This window comes from Rhinolophus sinicus, linkage group LG04 (assembly GCF_036562045.2).
Source record: "Rhinolophus sinicus isolate RSC01 linkage group LG04, ASM3656204v1, whole genome shotgun sequence".
NCBI lineage: Eukaryota > Metazoa > Chordata > Mammalia > Chiroptera > Rhinolophidae > Rhinolophus > Rhinolophus sinicus.
Window position 1 is genome coordinate 58,097,845 of NC_133754.1, and position 23,529 is coordinate 58,121,373.

At 46.4% G+C, this 23,529-nt stretch overlaps 1 protein-coding gene across 15 annotated transcripts in view; it reads left to right on the top strand.

The window, feature by feature from the left end:
- Positions 1-23,529, top strand: part of ANK1 (ankyrin 1) — a 201,730-nt gene that overhangs the window by 156,250 nt on the left and 21,951 nt on the right. For 6 of the 15 annotated variants that reach the window (XM_019742079.2, XM_019742089.2, XM_019742086.2 and 3 more), the window contains 19 exons: positions 25-117; positions 586-658; positions 1,474-1,497; positions 2,354-2,450; positions 3,544-3,622; positions 5,711-5,808; positions 5,902-6,126; positions 7,147-7,301; positions 7,662-7,873; positions 8,374-8,578; positions 8,949-9,045; positions 9,311-9,539; positions 10,093-10,218; positions 10,330-10,449; positions 11,817-11,895; positions 12,193-12,267; positions 13,858-13,989; positions 14,847-14,993; positions 17,880-17,948. In XM_019742079.2, the coding sequence (XP_019597638.1) occupies positions 25-117; positions 586-658; positions 1,474-1,497; positions 2,354-2,450; positions 3,544-3,622; positions 5,711-5,808; positions 5,902-6,126; positions 7,147-7,301; positions 7,662-7,873; positions 8,374-8,578; positions 8,949-9,045; positions 9,311-9,539; positions 10,093-10,218; positions 10,330-10,449; positions 11,817-11,895; positions 12,193-12,267; positions 13,858-13,989; positions 14,847-14,993; positions 17,880-17,948 (2,335 nt within the window). The remainder of the gene's footprint in view (positions 1-24; positions 118-585; positions 659-1,473; positions 1,498-2,353; positions 2,451-3,543; positions 3,623-5,710; positions 5,809-5,901; positions 6,127-7,146; positions 7,302-7,661; positions 7,874-8,373; positions 8,579-8,948; positions 9,046-9,310; positions 9,540-10,092; positions 10,219-10,329; positions 10,450-11,816; positions 11,896-12,192; positions 12,268-13,857; positions 13,990-14,846; positions 14,994-17,879; positions 17,949-23,529) is intronic. The other 9 variants (XM_019742082.2, XM_019742090.2, XM_074329601.1 and 6 more) reach the window with 3 other exon arrangements.

The window sequence follows — 23,529 nt, forward strand, 5'->3', positions numbered from 1 at the left end:
ACCTCTCTCTGCTATTTTTCCCAGAATGGAACCACACCTCTTGCAATAGCCAAGCGTTTGGGCTACATTTCTGTAACGGATGTGCTCAAGGTTGTCACGGATGAACCCAGTGTCGTGGTATGTCTGCTTTTCCCCCCACACCCTCACTCCCAAACACACACAGCCTAACAGACAGGGTGCCCCTATGTGTTTCTCAGTTAAAAGTAGAGGTTTTCTGGGGTTCTACTGAGGACACCCGGTAGAAAGAGCCACACCAAGTTGTGGGGGTGTTTCCTCCATCAGAAGGAATTTTACTGCCACCTAGTGGCAGAAGAAATTTGGGTTGTGACTAGACCTAGGGGGCAAGATGGGGTTAGGGCAGGGACTAGGCAATGGGAAGCTGGCATTTCCTGTTCATCCCTCCTGTGGTTCCTGTCGGGCCTCAGCTTCCAGGCTGAGAGTCTCTTAGCTCCAATTGTCTTCATTTGGGACACACCTCCTTTCCCACCTCCTTCCTGTCTCCACAGTCTTGACCAGGTAACTGCCGATTGGGGAAAGGACCCACTGCTCTATTTGAGTTGAAATCTCTGCTTTTTCTCATTTTAGTTAGTCAGCGACAAGCACCGGATGAGTTTCCCTGAGACAGTAGATGAGATCCTGGATGTCTCTGAAGATGAAGGTAAAGTCTGGGAATGAACAGAAGTCGGGGTAAAGTCAGGGGACATAATGGTGCTTTGAGTACTCCCTGAGTGCTTCCTGTCAGCTGCCTGAGTACTCCCTGAGTGCTTCCTGTCCACTGCCTGAGTACTCCCTGACGGCTTCCTGTCAGCTGCCATGTTGTACTCAAGGGTCCTTACAACACAACCAAGTCTGCGGGTCTGAATTAAAACCAGAGAGAATTGTTTTTTAAAGATGTTGTCTGTTATCAAAATTACTCCTTTAATGTAATTTTAGGAGAAGGAAAATCTATATCTCGGAGATTAAAATACAAAAATCTTGTTTCATAAATATATATGTGTTTGCATATATTATGCATTGAATATAATTCTACTTAAATCAACTCTAGCGCTATAAAGAACTGTCATAAAATTCTGCCTGATGCTTTCCTTCTGCTTTGAATGAATAACAAGCTATTTGCTTAAAATTTGTATGAATTCCTTTTAATAAGCTGCTTTTCTGACCACATAATGGGTCATTAAGTTTTGGGGCATATCCATTATTATGAAATTACTATAGTTTCAACTTCTGTGAACCACAGAGTGCTGGTAGTAGTTTTCCTGCCCCTGAGAAGCCTATCTCCTCACTTAAGTTTAAATGATATTCTTAGGGTGTAAGTGGTGCGGTTGGACTGGGTTGTCTCTCTGGCTGTTGGTTTCATAACTTTGTCAACTAGATGATTAAAGCTCTCCTTGTGTCCCCTTTGGTAATATGCCTCTTGCTTTAACTGACTTCAATCCTGTCCTTTCTTAAACTTGACTCTTCTTTGCTTTCCAGGAACTGCTCATATAACTATAATGGGTATGAAACACTTTCTGTTCCCTGTGGTCCTTTCTCACAAGTGCATTTCACCCTAAGCAATCCAAGCTCTCACTAATCCATTCCTGCTTTCCACCCTCCTCTGACGGCTAACAATCTGGAGCCAGGAGCTTGACTAAAACAGGAAATGTACACCCATAAGATCCATGCCCTGGCGGGTAGCTCCTGCCTGTCCATCTCTGTGTCTGTGCCCATGCCACTGTGTTTGTGATCATAACTGCATGAGCTGTTGTTATCCATTCTGTCAGCTCCAGATCACAAATCCAGGACACTCACTACTAAGTGACAGTAAATGACACTGCAAGGTCGAGGGCTGCAACTCCAGTTCAAGCAAGGAGAGAGAAACAAAGAGGCAGTCTGGGTTGCAGACATAGTTTGAACCTCTTGGTAATGGGCTTAGGAAATAATGAACTTCTACCTGCCATGGTTACAAAGAACCCTACAACCCTTCAAAATGAATGGGTTCAGTTCCTTTGTAGCTTATTTTTTTGTAGTGTGTGGTGTGGAAAACAATGAAAACAGTCCTTTCTTCGGTGTCATTGCACACCCCTCAATGGCTGTTTGGAACTGGAACATGTCAAGCAAAGACCGTTCTTTCTGGTTGTAGTTGTTTTTTTCTTCTACAAAACCTGGTACAGACTAAGATATTAGGAGCTGGTTGCCCTGCTTTATATACCAGGACTAGAGGAGCAGGGCTAGTCAAAGACGTTGCTAATGATCCCCCTCAAGCATCAGAGACCTTCCTCTACTCCTCAGCATTGAGAGGACCAGGCAAAGCTTTTTAAAAAGAAAGAGGAAATCTCCATCGTGTCACTCACTTAAACTTGTGTGGTTTCAGGGGAAGAACTTGTTGGCTCCAAGGCTGAGAAGCAGGAATCCAGGGATATAGATGAAGAGAAAGAGCTGCTGGATTTTGTGCCGAAGCTAGACCAAGTGTAAGAAGTGCTCACAGCGGGAATGGCTGAGGTCCAGCCCTGGAACTCAGAGTAGGAGGGTTCCAGAGCCAGGAAAAGTCACAAGAAGGCCCCGCCCTGCATGTGCCACTGACAAGGATAGAACGCTGCTGGGTTGGACGTGGGTCCAGCACCTTAGGATAAATTAGCTCTGTCCTTGACCGCTAAGCGGGGGCATGGAGGCCTTCCCTACAGCATGCTGTCTGGGAATGTCTCCCTTCCTTTTCCGGTATCCTTGCCTCCCAACTTCCTTCCTCCCCTCATTCACCGTCTCATATGCACACCCCCTCTCCCTTTCATGCAGTCTCAGCTTCTCACCAGAAAAAATCCACTGAGGAAAATACACATTAGAAACTCTAAAATACACATTGGCACACTAAACTCAATCACTGACCACATCTCCCTGTCAGTGCGGTCCATTAGGGGAAACCCACAAAGGGTCTGTGTTTGCCTGGAACACATTTCTCATTCCTCCCTGTGATGCTCTGAGTTATTCTGCTATAGGTACATTAGTACACAGGGATATTTTGCACATAAATCTAAAATTGACAACTGCGTAGAAACACTGGGCCCTCGATGTTTTCTGAAGAGACAGATGTGTGCCAGCTTAGTCCCATGGCTTATACAAAACAGGACAGTGGAACAAGTGGGAGGTGAAATGACCAGAGTATGTAATCAATTAGTATTTATTGAACATCAATTAGAAAGAAATATGAGACTTGGCTCCTGACCGTAAAGAACTTGCAGATTTATTTGGTAGGATCAAACAAACACCAAGACGTGTTTGCAGAGTAGCAATGCAGGATAAGAATTGGGGTGATGAATGCGGGAGAAGATTTGTGGAGGAGGCAGTTCCTTTGGCGAGGTTGTGAAGAACAGGGCACTCTCGGGAAAGGCTTTGAGATGAAGGGCAGAGGTTAGTCAGTGCGTAGAGGTTGAGTTGTATTGCATGTGCTACAGTGAGAGGGGCAGATTGGGTATGTTATTACAGGGGTACAGAGGTAGGCCTCCCATAGAAGACGGGGGGCTACTTAGAGGATCATCTCTTTGACTTCCCAATATTCTTGGCACACAGGGTAGAATCTCCAGCCATCCCCAGGATTCCGTGTGTCACACCCGAGACAGTGGTGATCAGATCAGAAGATCAAGAACAAGTAAGAAGCATCATTTCTCTTATTTTCCTTTTTGCAGAGAATGGGGACCCCCAGACAACAATTACTTTGAGAAGATCTGCAGAATGATAGGAACTAAGAGTTGTAAACCTTGTAACATTTACCAAGCCTTGCAGATCCGTGATTCCATGTGCTTTTTGTAGTGCTGTCATAGTCTCATTATCCCAGATATGACTGATAGGAGTCTCAGCGAGGCCACGGCTTGCAGCCCACGGCTTGTGAAACATCACTACACTGGCCCGGTAACGAGTGAGACTGAGAACTGACACTAGAAGTTTGGCTTCACCGCCCATGTTCTCATGGCCACCACCCCTGTACACACGCGGTCTGCACCCATGAGGGCAGTGGGTCGCAGTGCTGGAGAGGGAGCTGGAGACTGTAGCCTGTCCCTGCCAGAAACTATGGCAAGTCATGGAACTATGCACTCGTTTTCTTCTACATCTGTAAAAAAGGGAACAGTTTCTGCCTCACCTTCCTCAAAGGATTATTGGAAGCTTAAAATGCCAATACAGAAAGAAAAGGGTGTCAGAGAGAACGTTCCCAGTGGGGGCTGTTATTCATTATACTATCCTATTTTGTGGCTTCCCTGGTTGCCACCTGAATTTGTCCCAAAAAGAGATTAAAAAAAATTAATTCCCCATATTTTAATTTTATGCCATTTGGCACTTTTTTCCAGGGTGAGGGGGCTTTCTAGGATAAAAAGAAAGCAATGTGGTGTTTGGAGGCTGGAAATGACTGCCCAAGCCCTGATAACTGACCTAAGTGTGTTTGTGTCCCAGCAAAGGCTGACCTCTTCCTCTGCCACTTGAAAGGGTGTGTGTTGGAACTCAGCAGCCATAACCTGGACCCAAATGGCGTACAGGGATAAGCCGGCTGTGAAGCTGTCCAACCAGCTACTCCTTGCTGGGCGTAGCATAGTGATGGATGTTGGTGTGACTCACTGAGTGGCACCTGGCAGATATGGTCAGATACAGCCCCAGGACTGCAGAGGCACACTCCCTGAATGCTTCCAAAGACAGAGATGAGAAAGCTGCCAAGTGGACCGGTCCTGCTGTCCTTTGACCAACCCATTCTCTTTGACTCTTCATTTACATCATGAACTCAACTCAGCAGGTGTTTACTGGAGTCCTACTATGTGGACTATGAGACCCATACCTGCCTCTAGGAGCTTATGGTCCAACTGGTGTACTCAGATATGAGAAACCAGTTAACACAGAATGCAGGAAGGATAAATATCAAAGTGTTCAACTGTGTGGTGTGAGTTTATCCAGATTAGACTCAACAGGAAAGATTCATGAAGGAAGAGAGATGTGAAAAAAGTGAATGGAATTGGACAAGCGAAGGAGAGGGCAGGGCATCTGCACCGATGGGAAAGCATGAGTAAGAGCAGAGTTAAGAAAAAACCTGGAGGGGGCCCGGGCCAGATTCAGACCCTGCTAATTTTCATGCGTCCCTGCGATGTATACAACCCTGTGTGAGGCGGCCCCATGACCCGACAATTGCAATGCTACTGTGGGACAGGGTACCATCTCGTTTGCAGATGAGGAAACAGGAAGCCCCCCAAGGGCAAGGATCTATTCCATTCATCTCATGTACCTCAGGTGCCTACAGGGCAAGTAGCTCGCCCAAAACTAAACAGCAAGTAGGTGGTGGTGCAGAGTCCATTGCCAGTTCTAGTGTGAACAGCAAGCCACGTAGAGCAGAGGTTTCATGCTGAAGTACATAGCTGGAGAGCAGGGTGGGTAGGTCAGCCGTGGGTGCAGGACGTACGACTGAAGCCAGAGTGGAGTGAGGACCCGCTGCATGTGTTCCGGGGCTCTATCCCAGGGTCTTGAGCCAAGGAGCAGCCATGACGGCAGGAAGAAGCCCATGCTTCCTTTTAGACTTCAGGCATGCCTTGTCCCAAAAGGGCCAGTGGTGAGTGTGTGCGAGGACTGCCTCCATTGGTCCACATGTTTCTGGCTAGGAGGTGCTCCTGAGCCTCCCCTGCCGGGCACAATATCAGCTGGCCTTGGACCAGCCCCTGTGGCCTGGGAGGCAGTGGGACAGTGGCCTTTCTCTCCTCCTCAGGCCTCTAAAGAGTATGATGAAGACTCGCTCATCCCCAGCAGCCCAGCCACGGAGACCTCAGATAACATCAGCCCGGTGGCCAGCCCCGTCCACACAGGGTGAGTGACCCCTGTGACAGGGATCCGGGCCCACACCTTCCCTGTCTCAGAGACAGTGCACAGAGGCCCAACATGGATCTGCCTGTGCCCTAGGTTTCTGGTGAGCTTCATGGTGGACGCCCGGGGAGGCTCTATGAGGGGGAGCCGTCACAACGGCCTGAGGGTGGTGATCCCACCGCGGACGTGTGCCGCCCCCACTCGCATCACCTGCCGCCTGGTCAAGCCGCAGAAGCTGAGCACACCACCCCCACTGGCCGAGGAGGAAGGCCTGGCCAGCAGGATCATTGCACTGGGGCCCACGGGGGCCCAGTTCTTGAGGTAAGAGGGCTCTCTCTTTCTCTGTGTGTGCGTGTGCAGCGTGCCCCTAACCTGTCCCTGCCCTGCTGGTCCATTACTGCCACCTCAGCAGCAACTACCCAGAACCATCTAGCCATAGGGCAGAGGGTGAGGCAAGCCCTAGAGCCCCATCTCACCTCGTTACTATCCTGACAGGAACAGAACCCAGAGCTCTCATTCCCCTTTTCACTGCCTTTTCTTTGGTACACCAAGGAGTCCATAGGCCAGGTGGAGCTTAATACCCTCAAATCTTGTATGACACCAGAGAAGGGACGGAGAAGACAGGGCTACTTTGGGGGCCCCCAAGGGTTTAATTATTTCAGCTCGGAAATGGTCTTACAGAAGACAGCTTTACAGCATTGCCCCCAAGGACGGCAAGATCAATGGGCTTCAGAGTCCCGTTCCTCACCCCGTCTGAGGCAGGCTGGGCTTCTACTAGGAGCTTTGTTATGCTTCAGGCACCATGGCTGTAACTTCGGGACAGATCTTACCCCGGAGGCCCTGCCTTCCCATCTCCATCCACTGCCTGTCCCCACTTCCGAGCCTTCATCTACCATTTGTAAAGCAGCCTGCAGAAGGCTTTCGGGTTAATTTTCCATTTTAAATGGACTCCTCAAAGCCTGCCTGCAAAAGACATGCCATTATCGCTGATTGATGGAAGAGGAAGCTGAGGCTCAGAGAGCTTCAGTCCCCTGTCTAGAGATTTCAGGCCAGTTCCGAAGATCGGGTCCAAGGGCAAGGTTATTTGGCTGAGCCTCAGCCTTGAGGAATGAGATAGGGGCATGGTGGTGAGTGACAGGAAAACTGCATAGATCTGTTCCACTGTTGGGACCTGCCCACAGCTGGGGCCCCCGCTGGGGCTACGGTACCCCTTCCTGCTCCAGGCAGGAACCAACTGCCCTGCCCCACCTGTGCTTCCCTCCCTTTGCCGCTGGCCACCTGCCCGCAAGCTGTGAACACCCACATCCAGATATCTCCCCACCATTTGCTCTGTCCCCTCAGCCCTGTGATTGTGGAGATCCCCCACTTTGCCTCCCACGGCCGCGGGGACCGTGAGCTCGTGGTGCTGCGGAGTGAAAACGGCTCTGTGTGGAAGGAACACAAAAGCCGCTATGGAGAAAGCTACCTGGATCAGATCCTCAACGGGATGGACGAAGGTAACGGAGACCCCGGGATCCCAGAGCGGGTGCCCTCCTTCTGGAAGATGGGATTTGAGGTTGCACTTTTGGGGTGGGCCGCCAGGGCCACCTGGAGTTTGGGGAGCCCTGAGAGACTAGAGATGGCCCCATGAGGTCCAGTTCCCAGTCCTTAGGGCATCTGAGTAAGCACCTGGCCCCTGACTGCCACCTGCATCTCCTTCTGCTGGACCTTTTGGATCCAGAGATTTCTCCCTCCAGGCAGCTCAGCCCCATTGTTGGGTCCTGGGGAGGGGGCATGCCTGGAAGCTGGGCTTGAGGGGTCTCTGGACCCCTCACTCAGCATGACCGGGCTGGCGCCACCATGCCGTGTGCTTCCAGAGCTAGGGAGTCTGGAAGAGCTGGAGAAGAAGAGGGTCTGCCGCATCATCACCACGGACTTCCCCCTGTACTTCGTGATCATGTCACGGCTCTGCCAGGACTATGACACCATTGGCCCTGAAGGAGGCTCTCTGAGGAGCAAGCTGGTCCCCCTGGTGCAGGCGACATTCCCAGAAAATGCTGTCACCAAGAAAGTGAAGCTGGCTCTGCAGGTGACACAGCCCTCCTCTCCTCACCAGTTGGGGTGCCCCTACCACCACTCAGACAGTTCATGGAAGGTGGAAGGAGTTCAGGGCCTCAGGAAAAGGACCGTTGTCCCCTGGACATCCCCATTTTTGTCCAACGCCTGAAAAGTTGAGGGAGAGATTTGATCTTAAAGCTCAAAAGAAAGTTGGGTGGGTTTCAGAAAACCCCAGATAATGCATTAATCCACATGGCTTTCTGGACGGGTACCTCATGCTGAGTAAAGATGGTACCATCCCAGGAATGAGGAGCAGTGGGGGAAGGGGGAGAAAGTGCTCAGAAAGGAGGGCCAAGCAGTCATGTCAGACCTGAAGCAGGCCCTGTGGTCAACTGTCAGGGGACACCCCCCTACTCCCGGAGCGTTTTCACTCTGCATAGACAGCCCACTCTCCCTTAGAGGATGGTGCTGCCTCCTGTTCATGAGCTGGGTTGTTCTGGGGATGAGTGTCCCCCGTTTGGCACTTTGCAGGCCCAGCCTGTACCAGATGAACTAGTCACCAAACTCCTGGGCAACCAAGCCACGTTCAGCCCCATTGTCACTGTGGAGCCACGGCGCCGGAAGTTCCACCGCCCCATCGGGCTTCGGATCCCGCTCCCTCCTTCCTGGACGGACAATCCACGGGACAGTGGGGAGGGAGACACCACCAGCCTGCGCCTGCTCTGCAGTGTCATTGGTGAGAGGTGCCCCCTGGCCTCTGTCATATCTTCTGTCCTCCTTCTGACCACACTAGGGGGCGACAGGAGAAGGGAAAGCTAACAATCATCCCGTGTTTTGTTGGCTTCTCCCGGTGATGTGCTCTTCAAATGGATGGAAGGGTGATGCATCTGGGTAGAGTCCACGCACTCCGTGGCAGAGCCCTCTGTTCCCTAGAGGAGGAGTGCTCCAGGTTGCTAGGAGGAGGAGAGTATGGGAGAATAGGTGCACTCAAGGCCGCATCTAGACGTGCCCATCTCTGCTCTTGCTCGCTTAGCCTTTACTATTTAGGCAAGCTCTGTGCCTATGTTCTGAAGACTGTCCTCAGCCCGTTTCTGCTCTTGTTGCAGGAGGAACAGATCAAGCCCAATGGGAAGATATAACAGGAACAACCAAGCTCGTGTATGCCAACGAGTGTGCCACCTTCACCACCAACGTCTCTGCCAGGTGAGATGCATCCCAGCCCAGCCCAGGGGGCTCCAGGGCCGTGCACTGAGGGGTCAGTGCAGGTAGCCGTCCTCATGCCCTGCCCTGCCCATCCCAGGCTCGAACCTGAGCATCCTCCGCGGCTCCTCTCCACTTAAAAGCCCTGCCGTGACCTCCAGGAGTGTTAGAGGGGCCAACGCTTGGTCACACGTTGCTCCTGTCTGGATGGAAATGAAGCTGTCCATCGGGCATTTAGGAACATGATTACAATTATCCCTCTTTCCAGGTTTTGGCTGTCAGACTGTCCTCGGACTGCTGAGGCTGTGAACTTTGCCACTCTGCTGTACAAGGAGCTGACGGCAGTGCCCTACATGGCCAAGTTCGTCATTTTCGCCAAGATGAATGACCCCCGAGAAGGGCGGCTGCGCTGCTACTGCATGACAGATGATAAAGTGGACAAGACCCTCGAGCAGCACGAGAACTTTGTTGAGGTGGCCCGGAGCAGGGACATAGAGGTACAGCACCTGGGTCCCTTGTTGCTGAGCCCTCGCAGGCCTTCCTCTCTCACAGTGAGGCAAAGCTCCTGGAGCTAGGACAGGGCACTCGTGGTTTGTTTTCTCCAGGATACTGTGATCCAAAGCAGTCAGAAAATCCTCCTGTGGGGGGAAAAGGGGTTGGCGGAGGGTCCCAGGTTGTGTCTCTTTGCTCCCCTCTTGAGAAGCATCCTAAGGAAGTTTCACCTAAGGTGAGGAGCCACTGTGGGCCCAGTGATGTGTCATAATAAGCGCTGATATCCTGGCAGAGTTCTAGAACACTCTGACAGCGACCCTCATCAACTACACAAAGATACATGGAGGGTCCTGCTTATTATAAACTCTTTCCAGTGAGGAAGCATAACCTGGGAAACAACCTTTTCCGATACAACTAGGGATTTCTCAGAGCACACCCACTGTGCCTCACGCTGTAGAAAGGGGGTGTGTGGAGAAGGAAAGACCAAAGCTGAAAGGCAGGACAAGCCATCTGGCCACTTCTGCTTGCCAAGCTGTATTTGTTTTGCCCTTCCTACAGGTTTTAGAAGGAATGTCCCTGTTTGCAGAGCTCTCTGGGAACCTGGTACCCGTCAAAAAAGCTGCCCAGCAGCGGAGTTTCCACTTCCAGTCATTTCGGGAGAACCGTTTGGCCATTCCCGTAAAGGTGCCGATCTTTCGTCTGGGTCTCGAAAGTTTGGGAGGCACAAATCTCTCAGCCAATCTGGTGGTCTATAGAACAGCCCTCTGAATCTTCTTTTCATGTGATTGAATTTAGGTGAGGGACAGCAGTCGAGAACCGGGCGGGGCTTTGTCATTTCTGCGCAAGGCGATGAAGTATGAGGACACCCAGCACATCCTCTGCCACTTAAACATCACCATGCCCCCCTGCACCAAGGTGAGCTGCCACCAAGAAGGACCCTCGGCCAGAGATGGGGTCCTGGAGGAGGTCCCAACACAGACTCCAGATAGAGCATTTCGTTCTGTTGAAAAGATGCCTTTGAATTCCTCAAGGCACAGAAAGGCTCTTTGGTCTCCTCTGGACATTTGGCTGTGACCTGCCAGGGAGAGCCTGCCCTGGCCCTTTCTGCAAAGCTCAAAACAAAACATCAGTGTCAGATGGCAATATGTGTGTTCATATGCATGTTCACTGGGGGTCCTGAGCTATCTAGGATGTTCTTTCTAGAAGGTTCAAAGGAGTCTGAAAGGCATCCACCCTGGAACCCTTTGTCTGAGGCTTCTGAGGCTTAGAGCTGGGCATCAGGTCAAACACTTTTAATAGTACCTGGTACATATGTGTATATAACGCTCAAGGCCACCCAACTATTTGATAGCTTTTTTTTTTTTTGCTTTTTTTTTTTTGAGCCTCTTTTTCATGTATTTGCTTATCTTCCCCAGGGAGCCAGGCTCTCAGAGAAGGGAACCCTGGTGTCTCAGCCCTTGCAAACACCCAGGTCTTTGAGCTCAGCAAAGGTGTCTTGATCAAGTATGTTTATTTATCGATACCTGTAGGAGTATCACAGTCAGTACCTATTGTATGGACTTTGAAGAGATCATATGTCTCCATATTTTTGTTGGTGTTGTTTTGCTATTGTCATTTCAATTATCAGCCTTCCATGCCAAACTAGAAAAGAAGCAAGGTTCTGTTCATACATCCTCAGCTCAATCTCTCTTCTGTTTGGGAACCAGGGTGAATCAAGTTCTCTTTCTAAATAGGATTTTTCTGCATCTGGGTGCTTTGCCACAAGGCCAGCATGTTAAATCTCAGGCCAGTATTAAAAAAAAACAAAAAAAAAACAAAAAAAAAAACAGGCCATTTGAGCAGAAAAGAATCCAGAAAGAAAAACTTGGTTTTTTAAGTTCAAACCCCAGCTCCCCCACTTACTAGCTGAGTGACCTTGGGCAAGTTGTTTAACCCTTCTATGCCTCAGTTTCCACATCAATGAGATGGGAATAATAATAGTACCTGCCATATAGGTAGTTGTGAGCATCAAATTAAACAGGGATTGGCACATGATCAGAGCCACATGATTTTCCCAGTATTATTATTATTAATAAAGTACACGAGCCTCATCAACTCCCTGTCACTCCTACCTCCTCCCACACTTCTACTCTTTGTGTTCAGGCTCCAAAGAAGCGAGTACTTACTGTTTGCCAGGATCGGGCATCATTCCACACCCCACCGTCTATAAGCTTGAATCACCTTCTCCACGAAGGAAGATAACCCGAAACGCCAAGCACCCTTTCTTTGTCTTCCTTCTGCAGGGGAGCGGAGCCGATGACAGGAGAAGGACTTTGACACCGCTGGCCCTGAGATACAGCATACTCAGTGAATCGACACAGGGTATAAACCTCTTTGTGATGATATGTGCTCACTCCCTTCCCAAGGAGCTTGTGAGGGAGCTCGCTTCCCCCCACCCTGACAAGAGCTCCATGTGACACGATGGACTCAGTGTGCTATGAATATAGCAGGTGGAGCCTTTGGCTTGCATCTCCACCTGACCATTACAGGTTTAGCAATCTACCTGGTGTACTGTGAGGTCCGCCACTGGACTTGAGCATCCATCGGAGGTCGTTTACTCACCCCTGTCTAGTCTGTGTCCAGTGAGGCTACTGAGTGAAATCCAATGCTTCTCCCCAGGTTTTCTCAGTGGGACAGACCGAGCAGATATGAAGATGGCTATTATATCAGAACACCTTGGCCTCAGTTGGGCAGGTGAGTTGGAGAATTTGAGGTAGAAAAGCACTTTGCTTGTCTATACCTACCTACCCACCCATACATCTCCTTCCCTCTAATGAGCAACTGATGAAAGCATTTCGGAACCTCTTTTTACTATCCATTGTGTTTCTGTTCTGATTGGCTTAGATAGGTCTGTTGCCCAAGCAGTGCCTTTGGGGGCCAATGGAAAGGGGGTAGCTCGCTCCATCTTACACTTCTGTCTGGCTTTCCTTTGTTAAGAAAGAATCAACATTTGATATTACAAGAGACCTTAGAATTGATCTAGTTCACTTCATTTTACAGATGGGAAAACTGAGACCCAGATAAATGACATGACTTTAATTATGTAGCTAGTTAGTGACAGAACCCAGAAAAGCCAGCAAACAAATAACAAACACTCAATAAAAGACCTGTCACCTGGCGGCCCATCTACTGCCCCCTACACTGTACACATGCCTTTCCTCACAGGATGGCATTGCTGAGGGAAAAGGGGAATTAAAGAGCAAGTCTCAATATTTTTCATTTATAATCTCCGGTAACAGCTGAAGTCTACCAGATGTCTTGTCAAAAATAATGGTTGCTCTTATTTAAAGTAAGGCAATGGGCAAAATAAAGTGAAAGCTCAAAATGTGCTTTACTCAATCACAGGTCCTATAACTTAATTCTGCCCTCCCCCTTTTTTCTGGTAGCTTTTATATGAATGAACTCCTATCACTCAGTCACCCTGCAGAGAGGGCTTCAAACAAACTCAGAAATCTTAGCAATGGCATTCTGAAAGGCAGTGTGACAAAAGTTCACAACAACAGAAATTCAGAGTAAGGTTCATTTTTTGAAGGCAAAAAAGAGTGTCTACTGCTACTTCTTAGGTGGGAAGGCACGTGTGTGTGTGTGTGTGTGTGTGTGTGTGTGTGTGTGTGTGTTACATGCACGTTCTTATCTCACTATCAATCTCCCTCTGGCCTTCCTCATCCTTGAAATTAGACGTTGATGTTGTTCTCCCTTCTAAAGCACCTGTGAAAAATAAAAAATAATGGGAGGGGAAAAATGAAACATTCTGTGTTATTGCCTTGCATTGAGATGGGAACTTGTATTTTCATTTTAAATGTAAATAATGCCTTTCCCTGAAGAAACATAAATACAGAAATGCATTTCTGTTATAATTGCTTCTGAGTGGAAAGTCAGTGGCATCCTGGTATAGCCCAGACAGCACTGGAGCAGACATTAACAGGTTCAACCCCACTTCCTGGTCTGGCACCAGCCTGTTCTGTGACCTTGCATCAGTTGCTAACCTTGCTGAGAAGCTGTCTCCTCATCTCATATTTGAAGTGATGGAAGAAAGGGCGTTCATTCATTCATTCATTCATTCAATACCTATTTATTGAGCACCCTTACTCCTGCCCCATTTTCTGAAGATATAAAAATGTAGCTGTCTGCATTTCCCTGGGTATTTCTTGGTAAGCAGGAAGACCAAATCCAAAGGGAGACTTCCGGTGCTCCCCTACAGATGTTCCAGTCCACAGAGCGTATTTGGGAGCTGGAGCCGAGCTCTGGCTTAGCTCACACCTGGTCTTGGTTCTTTGCTTGCAGAGCTGGCCCGGGAGCTTCAGTTTAGTGTGGAAGACATCAACAGGATCCGCGTAGAAAACCCCAACTCACTGTTGGAGCAGAGCGCAGCCTTGTTGAACCTCTGGGTCATCCGTGAAGGCAAAAATGCAAACAGTCAGTACCATTAAGCTGAAGAAGACTTCTCTTTCCAAAGTCTGTGCCAGGAAATAGTCTTCACCAAAGTAGTTCTTTCTCCAAATTCCATTTGTGCTGTGACCTTGGGAGCCAGTCTCTTTTGCACTGTCTCCGTCTCTCTCACACACACCCGTCTCAGGGTCACTGGGTTTTCTAGGCAATCCTGCCAGAAGACAATACCAGAGAATCTTGGCCTCCATCTTTTCCCATCCTCAGAATAATATAACAATTGCACCAGGACCCCTACATGACAGCATGTGTGTAGGGTGTGTGACTTCCTGTTGAATTCCTCAAACAAATGAGAAATGTTCTCTCAGGGCAGCGCATGGGTGAGCAAAGCCTGTTCTCATTCTCAGCAACATCTTTTTCTCCCATCTGGAGGGAAGATTTGTCTCACTCTTTTCAGATCCTCCTCAGTCAAAGTCCCATAGTCACAAACACCAAGAGGAGATTGAGTGTTTACATTTGCATCTGAAATCAACTGGCAAGGACCCAGGATTTCAAAAGAATAGAATCCAGTCTGTCTCAGTCTCCTTTTCTTGTAGTATTCCTCTTAGATGACAGAAAGAAAAAGAAAGTCTTTCCATGCTTTGAAATTGACCACTGTTAGGGTTTGGAAAAGACCTGTTGAAGGGTGATGAAATCTTCTCTAAAGAGGAAGTTTGTTTTGATTCTGACCAAAGAGCAATGCCTCCATGTTCTGAAAAAAATAAGTCATCTCCCTTCTTTCTCCCATTTCCTCTTGGCATAATTTTCAGAGCCCCAGCGACATTCCCACCCTGCCCTACTGTAATTAGAATTCCCTCTGCAAGCACCTTCTTCTCTTCTCCCGGCAGTGGAGAACCTGTACGCCGCCCTGAGGAACATTGACCGCAGTGAGATTGTGAACATGTTGGAAAACTCTGGCAGACAAAGCCGCAACCTGAAACCCGACCGGCGGCGCACGGAGCGGGACTACTCGTCCTCACCCTCCCAGATGAATGGTGAGTGTCTCCTGGAGGGAAGTGAGGCTGAGCCAAGCCTAGCCTTCCAGCCGCCTGCAGAAGACTATGAAACCATCTCTTCCGGTGGTGGGAGGTCTGTGTCTACAAACTCCCTCCCTGAGGGCAGTGAGAGCACTAGTGAGAAAGACAGGTGTGCCCTTCTCTGCAGAGAGGCTCCCTGCAGCTCCCATCAGCCACAGGCTCCCAGGGACAGGCTCCCTGGTGGAGTAGCTGGAATCCAGAATCTAGTCTCAGGCAGCCACTGAATTCCTGCCCCTACAGGTCACAAGTGCTCTGTGTAGCTCTGTGCCAGGCAGGAGCCCTTTTGGGCTTCAGTGTCCCCATCTGTAAAACAGTCAGTGGTTGAGGAACAAAGGGCATGGAGCTTTTGGCCCAAGATCTGATGTGGATTAGCTGGGTGCTGGTTTAAAAGTCCTATCGGGCCCCTTCTGTGAAGCTAAGTGGGCTACTTTTCTTTGCGTCCAGTTTCTCCTTTCCACTCTGTCCCTTTTTTTCTCACCCCATCTCTTTCCCCTCATTCTTTTTGATGTGGTTCAGCATGGTGGGGAGTCCCAAATGTGACCAGGCCCCTGGTGGGGGCTGACCTTTGCTCCCGGTACCCCCACTGCTGCCCCTTGAGGACCGCTATTGTTGCAGCAGCAGTGGAAGTAGCTAGCCCCATGAAGGAGCCAGCCAGGGACCTCCATTCCCTCTTCTTTGTCTGCCCTGTCTCTAACCAGTGGACACAGAAACAGAGCAGAACCCCGCTCTGTGGTGGGAGCCAGGAGGCCAGGGTTCTAGTCTCTCTTTCCTAATGATTCCACGTGCAGCTGAGTCATCTTCTGTGCTTTAAAATCAGCAAGTTGAGTTACATCCCCAAGGTTCCTTACAGACCTAGAAAACCTATTTTTAATTCTGTGCACTATCACCCTCTGGTGCCTAATATGTCACCCTGGACAGCTGCATCACGCTATTTATGCTCCCCAAGCTCCTAGTGTAATGGATGTCCCTGGCCACTCACAAGCATGCTCCCTGTATGGGCACCTGTGGCACCAGGCACAGGCCATGACTGGGGAAGTTCTAGGCTGGGCTGGGCACAGGGCCTCCTTCTGCCAGGTTTAGCCTGTGCATGCTGAGCCCCTCAAATGTTTCTCCCCTGTCCTGTATCTCCTGAAACATGCCACCTAGCAGCCCTGAGTGCAGGGCTCAGATTCTGTTGATCACATCTTGTCTCCTTTCTCTTCTGCCTCTGACCTCATCTGGACCTCTAGTCCGCTCATTCTCTTCCACTGCCTGTCTCCACTGTCTCCACCCTGGCCAGGTGTTCAGGAGCCAACAGCCTCCACAGATGCATGTCCTGGGGGACTCCTAGCCCTTCCCTGCCCCGCATCTCATGGCTGTGTGCGAGGGCATGTGTGTGTGCGTGCACAGGGGCTTATCTCTGGCTCTCAGTGGAAGCTGCACACTGTGCACTGCTCGCTCTTCACATCCAGCATAAATGGCTCCACGATAGAGAGCCACTCCCGTGTTCCTCAGGGCACCTGGTTGGAGCGTTGCAGGACTGTTAAGTAGATCCACTCCTTTTCACAGAGAGAAGTAGGGAAGGTGGTTGAGGAATGTGGCCATCTTCGGGAAATGCAACTAACAAAGCTCTTCTCCTTGTCTATGTGATAAGCCATCACTTGGTTGGGTTTCTTAACATCCCCAGTGCTGTTTCAGTCAAGTCACATCAGCAAGTGTTTGGTTTTTTGTGCCCCACCTATGTACCTACAGGACAACGGGCCCATAGAATTACCGGACTATAAACAAGGCAGTTACAATAATTAAAAATCTGTTAAGAGGATAGATCCCATGGTAAGTGTTCTTACCACAATAAAATAAAATATAAAATAAAATAATAAAATAGAGTAACAGACCCAGGTATTTTTAAATGTCTCCTATTGGACTTAGCACCCTTAGCCCAGTCCAGCCTAGAGACTCTAATGCCTGAACTCTAAATTCCCATGTGGGGCTGGGTCTCTCTGTGCTCCATGACTGGTGGAAGAGTCTCTGTTTCAGTTGGTCAGCTGATTTGGCAAATATGTTTTGAACACCTACCACATGCCAGGTGTTGTTCTAGGTAGGGGAGATAAATCAGTTTTTTAACAGATGCCCCACCCCGAACCCCAAAACTCTATCTTCATGGAGCTTACCTTCTGTTTGGAGAGTCAAACAATAACTTGACAGAGAGGTGAGTTATATAATGTGGGGGCAGGTAACAATAAGTGGTGTAGAAAGTAAATAGACTTGAGTAACGAGTGATGGGCATGCTGGGGTTAAGGGCATAAATAAACGGTGGGAGTAGGTAACATTGAATGAGGATAGAAGGAGACCGACTGGGTCAAGGAAACGTGGAGAAAGCTCCTAGGCAAGCACAGCAAGCAGTGGCCCAGTGAGGGATGCGTGTTTGCTGCAGAACAGTGAGGGGCCAGAGGGGCGGGGCAGAGGGAGGGGAGAAGAAAGGGCAGCAGTGGAGGTCAAAGGGCCACAGGAGGCCAGCTCTTACAGACTATCCTGAGGATATCTCACCTGCAGTGAGATGGAGGCTTCGGAGCAAAACAGGAACATGATCTAACTTGAGTTTTCAAAGGATCCCACTTCCTCTTTGTTGATTATAGACAGTCACAGATTGACTGCTGCTGTGCTTCCTGGCCTCTCTGTCCAGCCCTGTCAGCCCCTCCGAACCCCCCGCTCTCTGGGTAGACACAGGTTGTGTGTCCTGCGTGCTCGCTCCCGCCACAGCCTGAGCAGACACTCAGAAACAGATGCCGCGCTTGGTCCATTCTACCTTTATGGGGCACCAGAATTGTCTTTTGTTTGTTTTTCCTGCCCTCTTCCCTGTCCCAGGAAGAGCATCCCAAGTCTGGGTGTCCTCTGGCCTGGAAAGAAGGAGGAGGAGGAGTCAGAGGTCGAAGGGTAGGAGACAGCAGCCTGCTGCGGTTTCTCTGGCTTTCTTCTGGGCAGGAACAGTGATGGGTTGCCCTGGAGCCAGCCCAGCCCCCTGCGCTGGTGGTCACGGTCGTACCTTACCTCCTTTGTGCTTTACCTCATCTCGCTGCTTGTCTGAGCCTCCTTGTGAAGCCATGGCAACTCAGGGCAGGGATTGGATGCTCCATGGCTTCAGGGCAATAGAAATATGAGGTCTCTTTTCCTTCCTTCCTGGGTCCTCTTGCTATATGCTCTTCGACTGACCGGAATAGAAGGCGGCTTAAGTCAAAAGGCCACTTTGCTTCTCCTACACAAGAGGAGCCTACCCCAGGCCCTTGGGTAATAAATGTGTAGGGGAAAATACTACATAAAAGGAGAAAAAAGTACCATGTTCCTAAAAGTAAAACAGATTTCTCATATGAAAGGAAAAAGTGGACATCTCATACCTACACTTGTCAGCTCCATTTGGTTTGATAAATTGAACACATATTAATATCTACTTAGAAATAAAATGTGTTTTATTTCTATCGACTGTTACTGACTACGACTGGTGAATGTGGCTCCTGTCTGAGGCCAGGATGTCTGTCACTCCCTGTCTAGCTTGCTATTGACACTGAGCTAACAGGATAATCACTATGTCTGGATTAGCAGAGAGCCAGTCTGATAACCCAAGAGACCTGGGGAGAACTGGACTGTTCTCTTCCCCAAAGCAGTATGTATGGTTGCGTTTTACCTGATTTCCTCAAAATGCAACCCCAGAGGGGAGACCTCTAGGCTGAGAGATGGGCTGGTGACCCAGGTAAGGCCACATGAGACTCCTAGAGAGACAGATACTTCTGAAACTCAACCTAGAAGACTCAGCAGACCTTATTTTGGTCTCGTCCCCCTTTGTGAGATGTTTCTGAGCATGAGGTGCTCAGGCTTTAGTGAGCATTGCTCTGACTTAATAGTAATTCCCACCAGCACTAGTATGGACACGTAGAGCCTCAGATCTGAACTTGTGGGATGTGGGTGGATCAGTGAGTCCACTGGAGACTGAGAGGGAGCAGTGAGGTGTAGACACTAAATACTATTACCAGGGGAGCGGCTCCAGGATAAACACAAGGTGGGAGAGAGTGTGCATGAGTTCTCTTCACGGGCATATTTTCATTAGGGTGAAATTCCATTAAAATGAACACCATGGAAGTTTCAAGGTGGAAAAGTCACAAAGAATACCCAAAAATGAGCCTCAGGTATTCTGTGGCCAATACAGCTACGCTCTCCCAATTCTTATCAAGATTCCCCAGAGTGACAGAATAGTCATCTGGCCACATCTGAGGGGCTGTTTAAGATGCATTTCACTTCTGGCCAAGAAGAAACAATAGGTACTGAATATACCTTCCTTCTCAAAACAGCCAAAAAGTGGACAAAATATATGAAACAACAGTTTCAAGACATTGGACATCTGATAACAAAGGGCAGTGATCCATGAGACATGGGAAATGCATGAGGTGAATCCCGTTGCTAGTTCCTGGATCGTGGCATAGGGAAGAGAAATCCAAGAAGACTCCCTGGTTTGAGAAGTTGTTGAGAGTCCAGGCTAGACGTACCAAGATAGAGTACTAAGGAAGAGACAGCTGCACAGACAGACAACTCTGGATAGAGATCTTCATAGGGTCTCCTGCAAGTTTTGGTTGAGTATTAATCAATTATTCCCAACTGTCAGACTGAACATTCACAGATTTTGCACAGGGAACAACGAAAGGTTCTGTCTCAGAAATGGAGAATAACTAGCCCGAAATTGAGCAGTGCTGCAGCCCTGCCTTATCAACCTTGAAAGCAAAACTTTAAAAGATCAAAGTATTTCAAAGTAACTGCATAACAAAACAAATCTCAGGAATACTTATAAGAATACAGAAATATCCAGCACCAGACAAGAAAAAATTCACAATGTCTGACATCCAATTAAAGATTATCAGACATACAAAGAGGCAGGAAAACATAACCCATAACCCATAATGAGGAGAAAAACCAATCAATTGAAACTGACCTACAACTGATACAGATATTAGAATTAGCAGACAAGAGTGGTAAAACAATCTATTTTTTTAAATGGTAAAACAGTTATTATAACTGTATTTCAGAAATTCAAAATGTTAAGTAGAGACATGGAAGATATTTTTAAAAGACTCTAACCAATCTTCTAGAGATGAAACTATAATATGTAAGATGAAAAATGCACTGGATAGGATTAGACATTAGACATTACAGAAGAAAAGATTAATGAACTTGATGACATAGCAGTAGAAACTCTCTAAAATGAAACACAAAAAGAAAAGAACATTTTAAAAAATATTAGAGAACTGTGTGACAATTTGAAGTGGTCTTATATTTGTGAAATTAGAGTTTCCAACAGAACACAGGGTGAAAAAGTATTTAAATAAATAATGGCTGAAATTTTTCTAAATTTGATGAAAACTATATAGACAGAGCCAAGAAGTTCAATGAACCACATACACAGGAAGCATGAAAGCAACTATGCCAAAGCATATTTTAAACAAAATGGTCAAAACCAGTGAGAAAGTCTTAAAAGCAGCCAAAGGAAAAAAGTATGTACAAAGAAACAAAGATAAGGATGACATCAGATTTCTTATTGGAAACAATGCAAGTGAGAAGACAGTGGAGCAACACCTTTAAAGCAGACCACATCTTTAAAGAACATCTCTAAACCTAGAATTTTATACTCAACAAAAATAACTCAAAATGAAGGCAAATAACTTTTTCAGACATACAAAGTCTGAACGAATTCATCAGACATACAAAGGCTGAATGAGACCCATGCTACAAGCCCTTCAGGGCACTGAAACAACATAAAGGAATGAACAGTGCCAAAAATGTTAACCGTATGGATAAATACATAATTTTCTAATTAGACTTCTCTTCAGAAGCCCTGCAAACGAGAAGAAAGTGGAGTGAATTATTTAAAGTGTTGAGAGAAAGAAAACCCACCAACCAAGAAGTCTGTATCTTGAAAAGTTATCCTTCACAGGTAAAGGAAAAATAAAGTCTCAGACAAACAAAAATTGAGGGAAATTGTTGCCAGCAGAACTGCTTTGAAAGAACTGTTAAAAGAAGTTTTAAAGTAATATAAGTCAGAAACTTGGATCTACATAAAGTAAGGAAGAATATCAAAGAAGGATTAAGTGAAGATAAAATAAAAACTTTATCTTATTTTTAGTTGATCTATAAGTTTGTTCAAAATAATAATAGCAACAAGGTATTTAATTATGTATATTTATGTATATCATATACATACACACATTTGCTTATGTTTGCTTCTATGTAAATGAAATGAATGATGAATGACAGCAAACAGCTATGTAGAAAGGACAGGAAGGAGGAATTAAGATTGTTATGTTGTAAGATACTCACACTACCTGCGAAGTGGTATCATTTCATTTAAAAGTGAACTTGCATTAGTTGTAAACGTATATTGCAAACTATCTAGGGCAACCACTAATAAAAGTTTTTAAAAAGCATAATCAATATGCTAAGAAAGGAGAAAAAATGGGATCATATAAAATGCCCAACTGAAACCACAAAAGGCAGAAAAAGTAGAAGATAAAAATAGGAACAAAGAACAAGGGCAGCAAATAGAGAACAGTAACAAATATGGTATATATTAATCCAACTACTATGTCAATAATCACTTTGAACATCAATGTCTAAATGTACCAGTTAAAAGATAGAGATATTTAGAGTGGATCAAACAATACAACCCAACTATATATTGCCTGCATGAAACCCACTTTAAATATAAAGATACGTATAGATTAAAAGTAAATGGATTGAGAAAAATATACCACGCTAACACTAGTCAAAAGAAAGCAGGATTACACCTGAAACTAATAATTGAAAAAAAAAGCAGGATTAGCTATATTAATTTCAGACAGAGCAGACTTCAAAGCAAATAAAGTTAGGGATAAAGAAGGGCATTACATGATAGAGGTCAATTTTTCAAGAAAACAAAATGATCCTTAATGTGTATGCACCTAACAACAGAGCATCAAACTATATGAGACCAAAACTGATAGAACTGCAAGGGGACATAGATGACTCCACTCTCATAATTGGAAACTTCAACACCCCTATATCAGAAATGGACAGATCCAGCAGGCTGAAAATCAGGACATAGTTGAACTAAACAATACCATTAATCAACTAGATATAAGTGACATCTACAAACTACTTCTTCCAACAGCAGCAGAATACACATTCTTCTCAAGCTCACATGGAATGTTTAGCAAGATAGATGACATTCTGGGACATAAAACACACCTTACCAAATGTAAAAGAATAGAAATCGTAAAATAAATCAATATACTTCATCACATTAACAAACTAAAAGAGAAAAACCATATGATCATTGCACTAGATGCAGGAAATGTATTTGACAAATCCAACATCCATTCCTGTTAAAAATTCTTAGCAAAGTAGGAATAGAAAGGAATGTATTCAACCTGATAAAGGGCATCTACAGAAAACCCCTGAAGCTAACATTAACTTAATGGTGAAAGACTGAATGCTTTCCCTCTAAGTTCAGTAACAAGACAATGACGTCTACTCTCACTGCCTCTTTTCAACATTGCATTAGGAGCGCTAGCCAATACAATAAGACACGTAAACGACAGCCAGATTGGAAAGGAAGAAGTAAACTGTTTTTATTCACAGACACAAGATCACCTATATAAGAAATCCAATGGAATCTACAGAAAGTGATTAATAAATGAATTTAGGAAGGTTGCAAGATACAACTGCAATATATAAAAATCAATTGTAAATTGAAATTAAAAGTGGACTTATGTTAGTTGTAAATGTACATTTACAATAGCATTGAAAAATTTGAAATACTTGGAGATAAGTCTGATGAAAGACTTATACATTGAAAACTACAAAACATTTCTGAGAGGAATTAAAGAAGACAGAAATAAAAGTAGAGATTCACCTTGTTGATGGGTCAGAAGACTTGATATTGTTGTAACTACTCCCTAAATGATCTATATATTTGATGCAATCCCAATCAAAATCCCGGCAGGCTTTTTTGTAAAAATCAACAAAGTGATTCTAATATTCATATAGAAAGGACCTAGAAAATGAACAAACTTGGAGGACTTACAATATCTGACTTCAAGATTTGTTATAAAGCTATAGTAATCAATAAAGTGTGGGATTGTCATAAAGGTACATAAATGAGTGGAACAGAATAGAGTCCAGAAATAGAATCACATATGTATGAACAACTGATTTTCAACAAAGGTGCAAAGGCAGTTCAGTGGAGAAAGGATAATGTTTGCAACAAGTGGTACTGGAACAATTGGATGTCCATATGCAAAAATGAATTTGGATTCATACTTTGCACCACATACAAAAATTAACCCCAAATGGATCATAAATTAAATTTAAAACCTAATATAAAAACTTCTAGAAGTAAACATAAAACTATAAAACTTCTAGAAGAAAACATAAAAGAAAACCGTAGAGATCTTGGGTAAGGCAAAGATTTCTTAGATACAACACCAAAAGCACAATC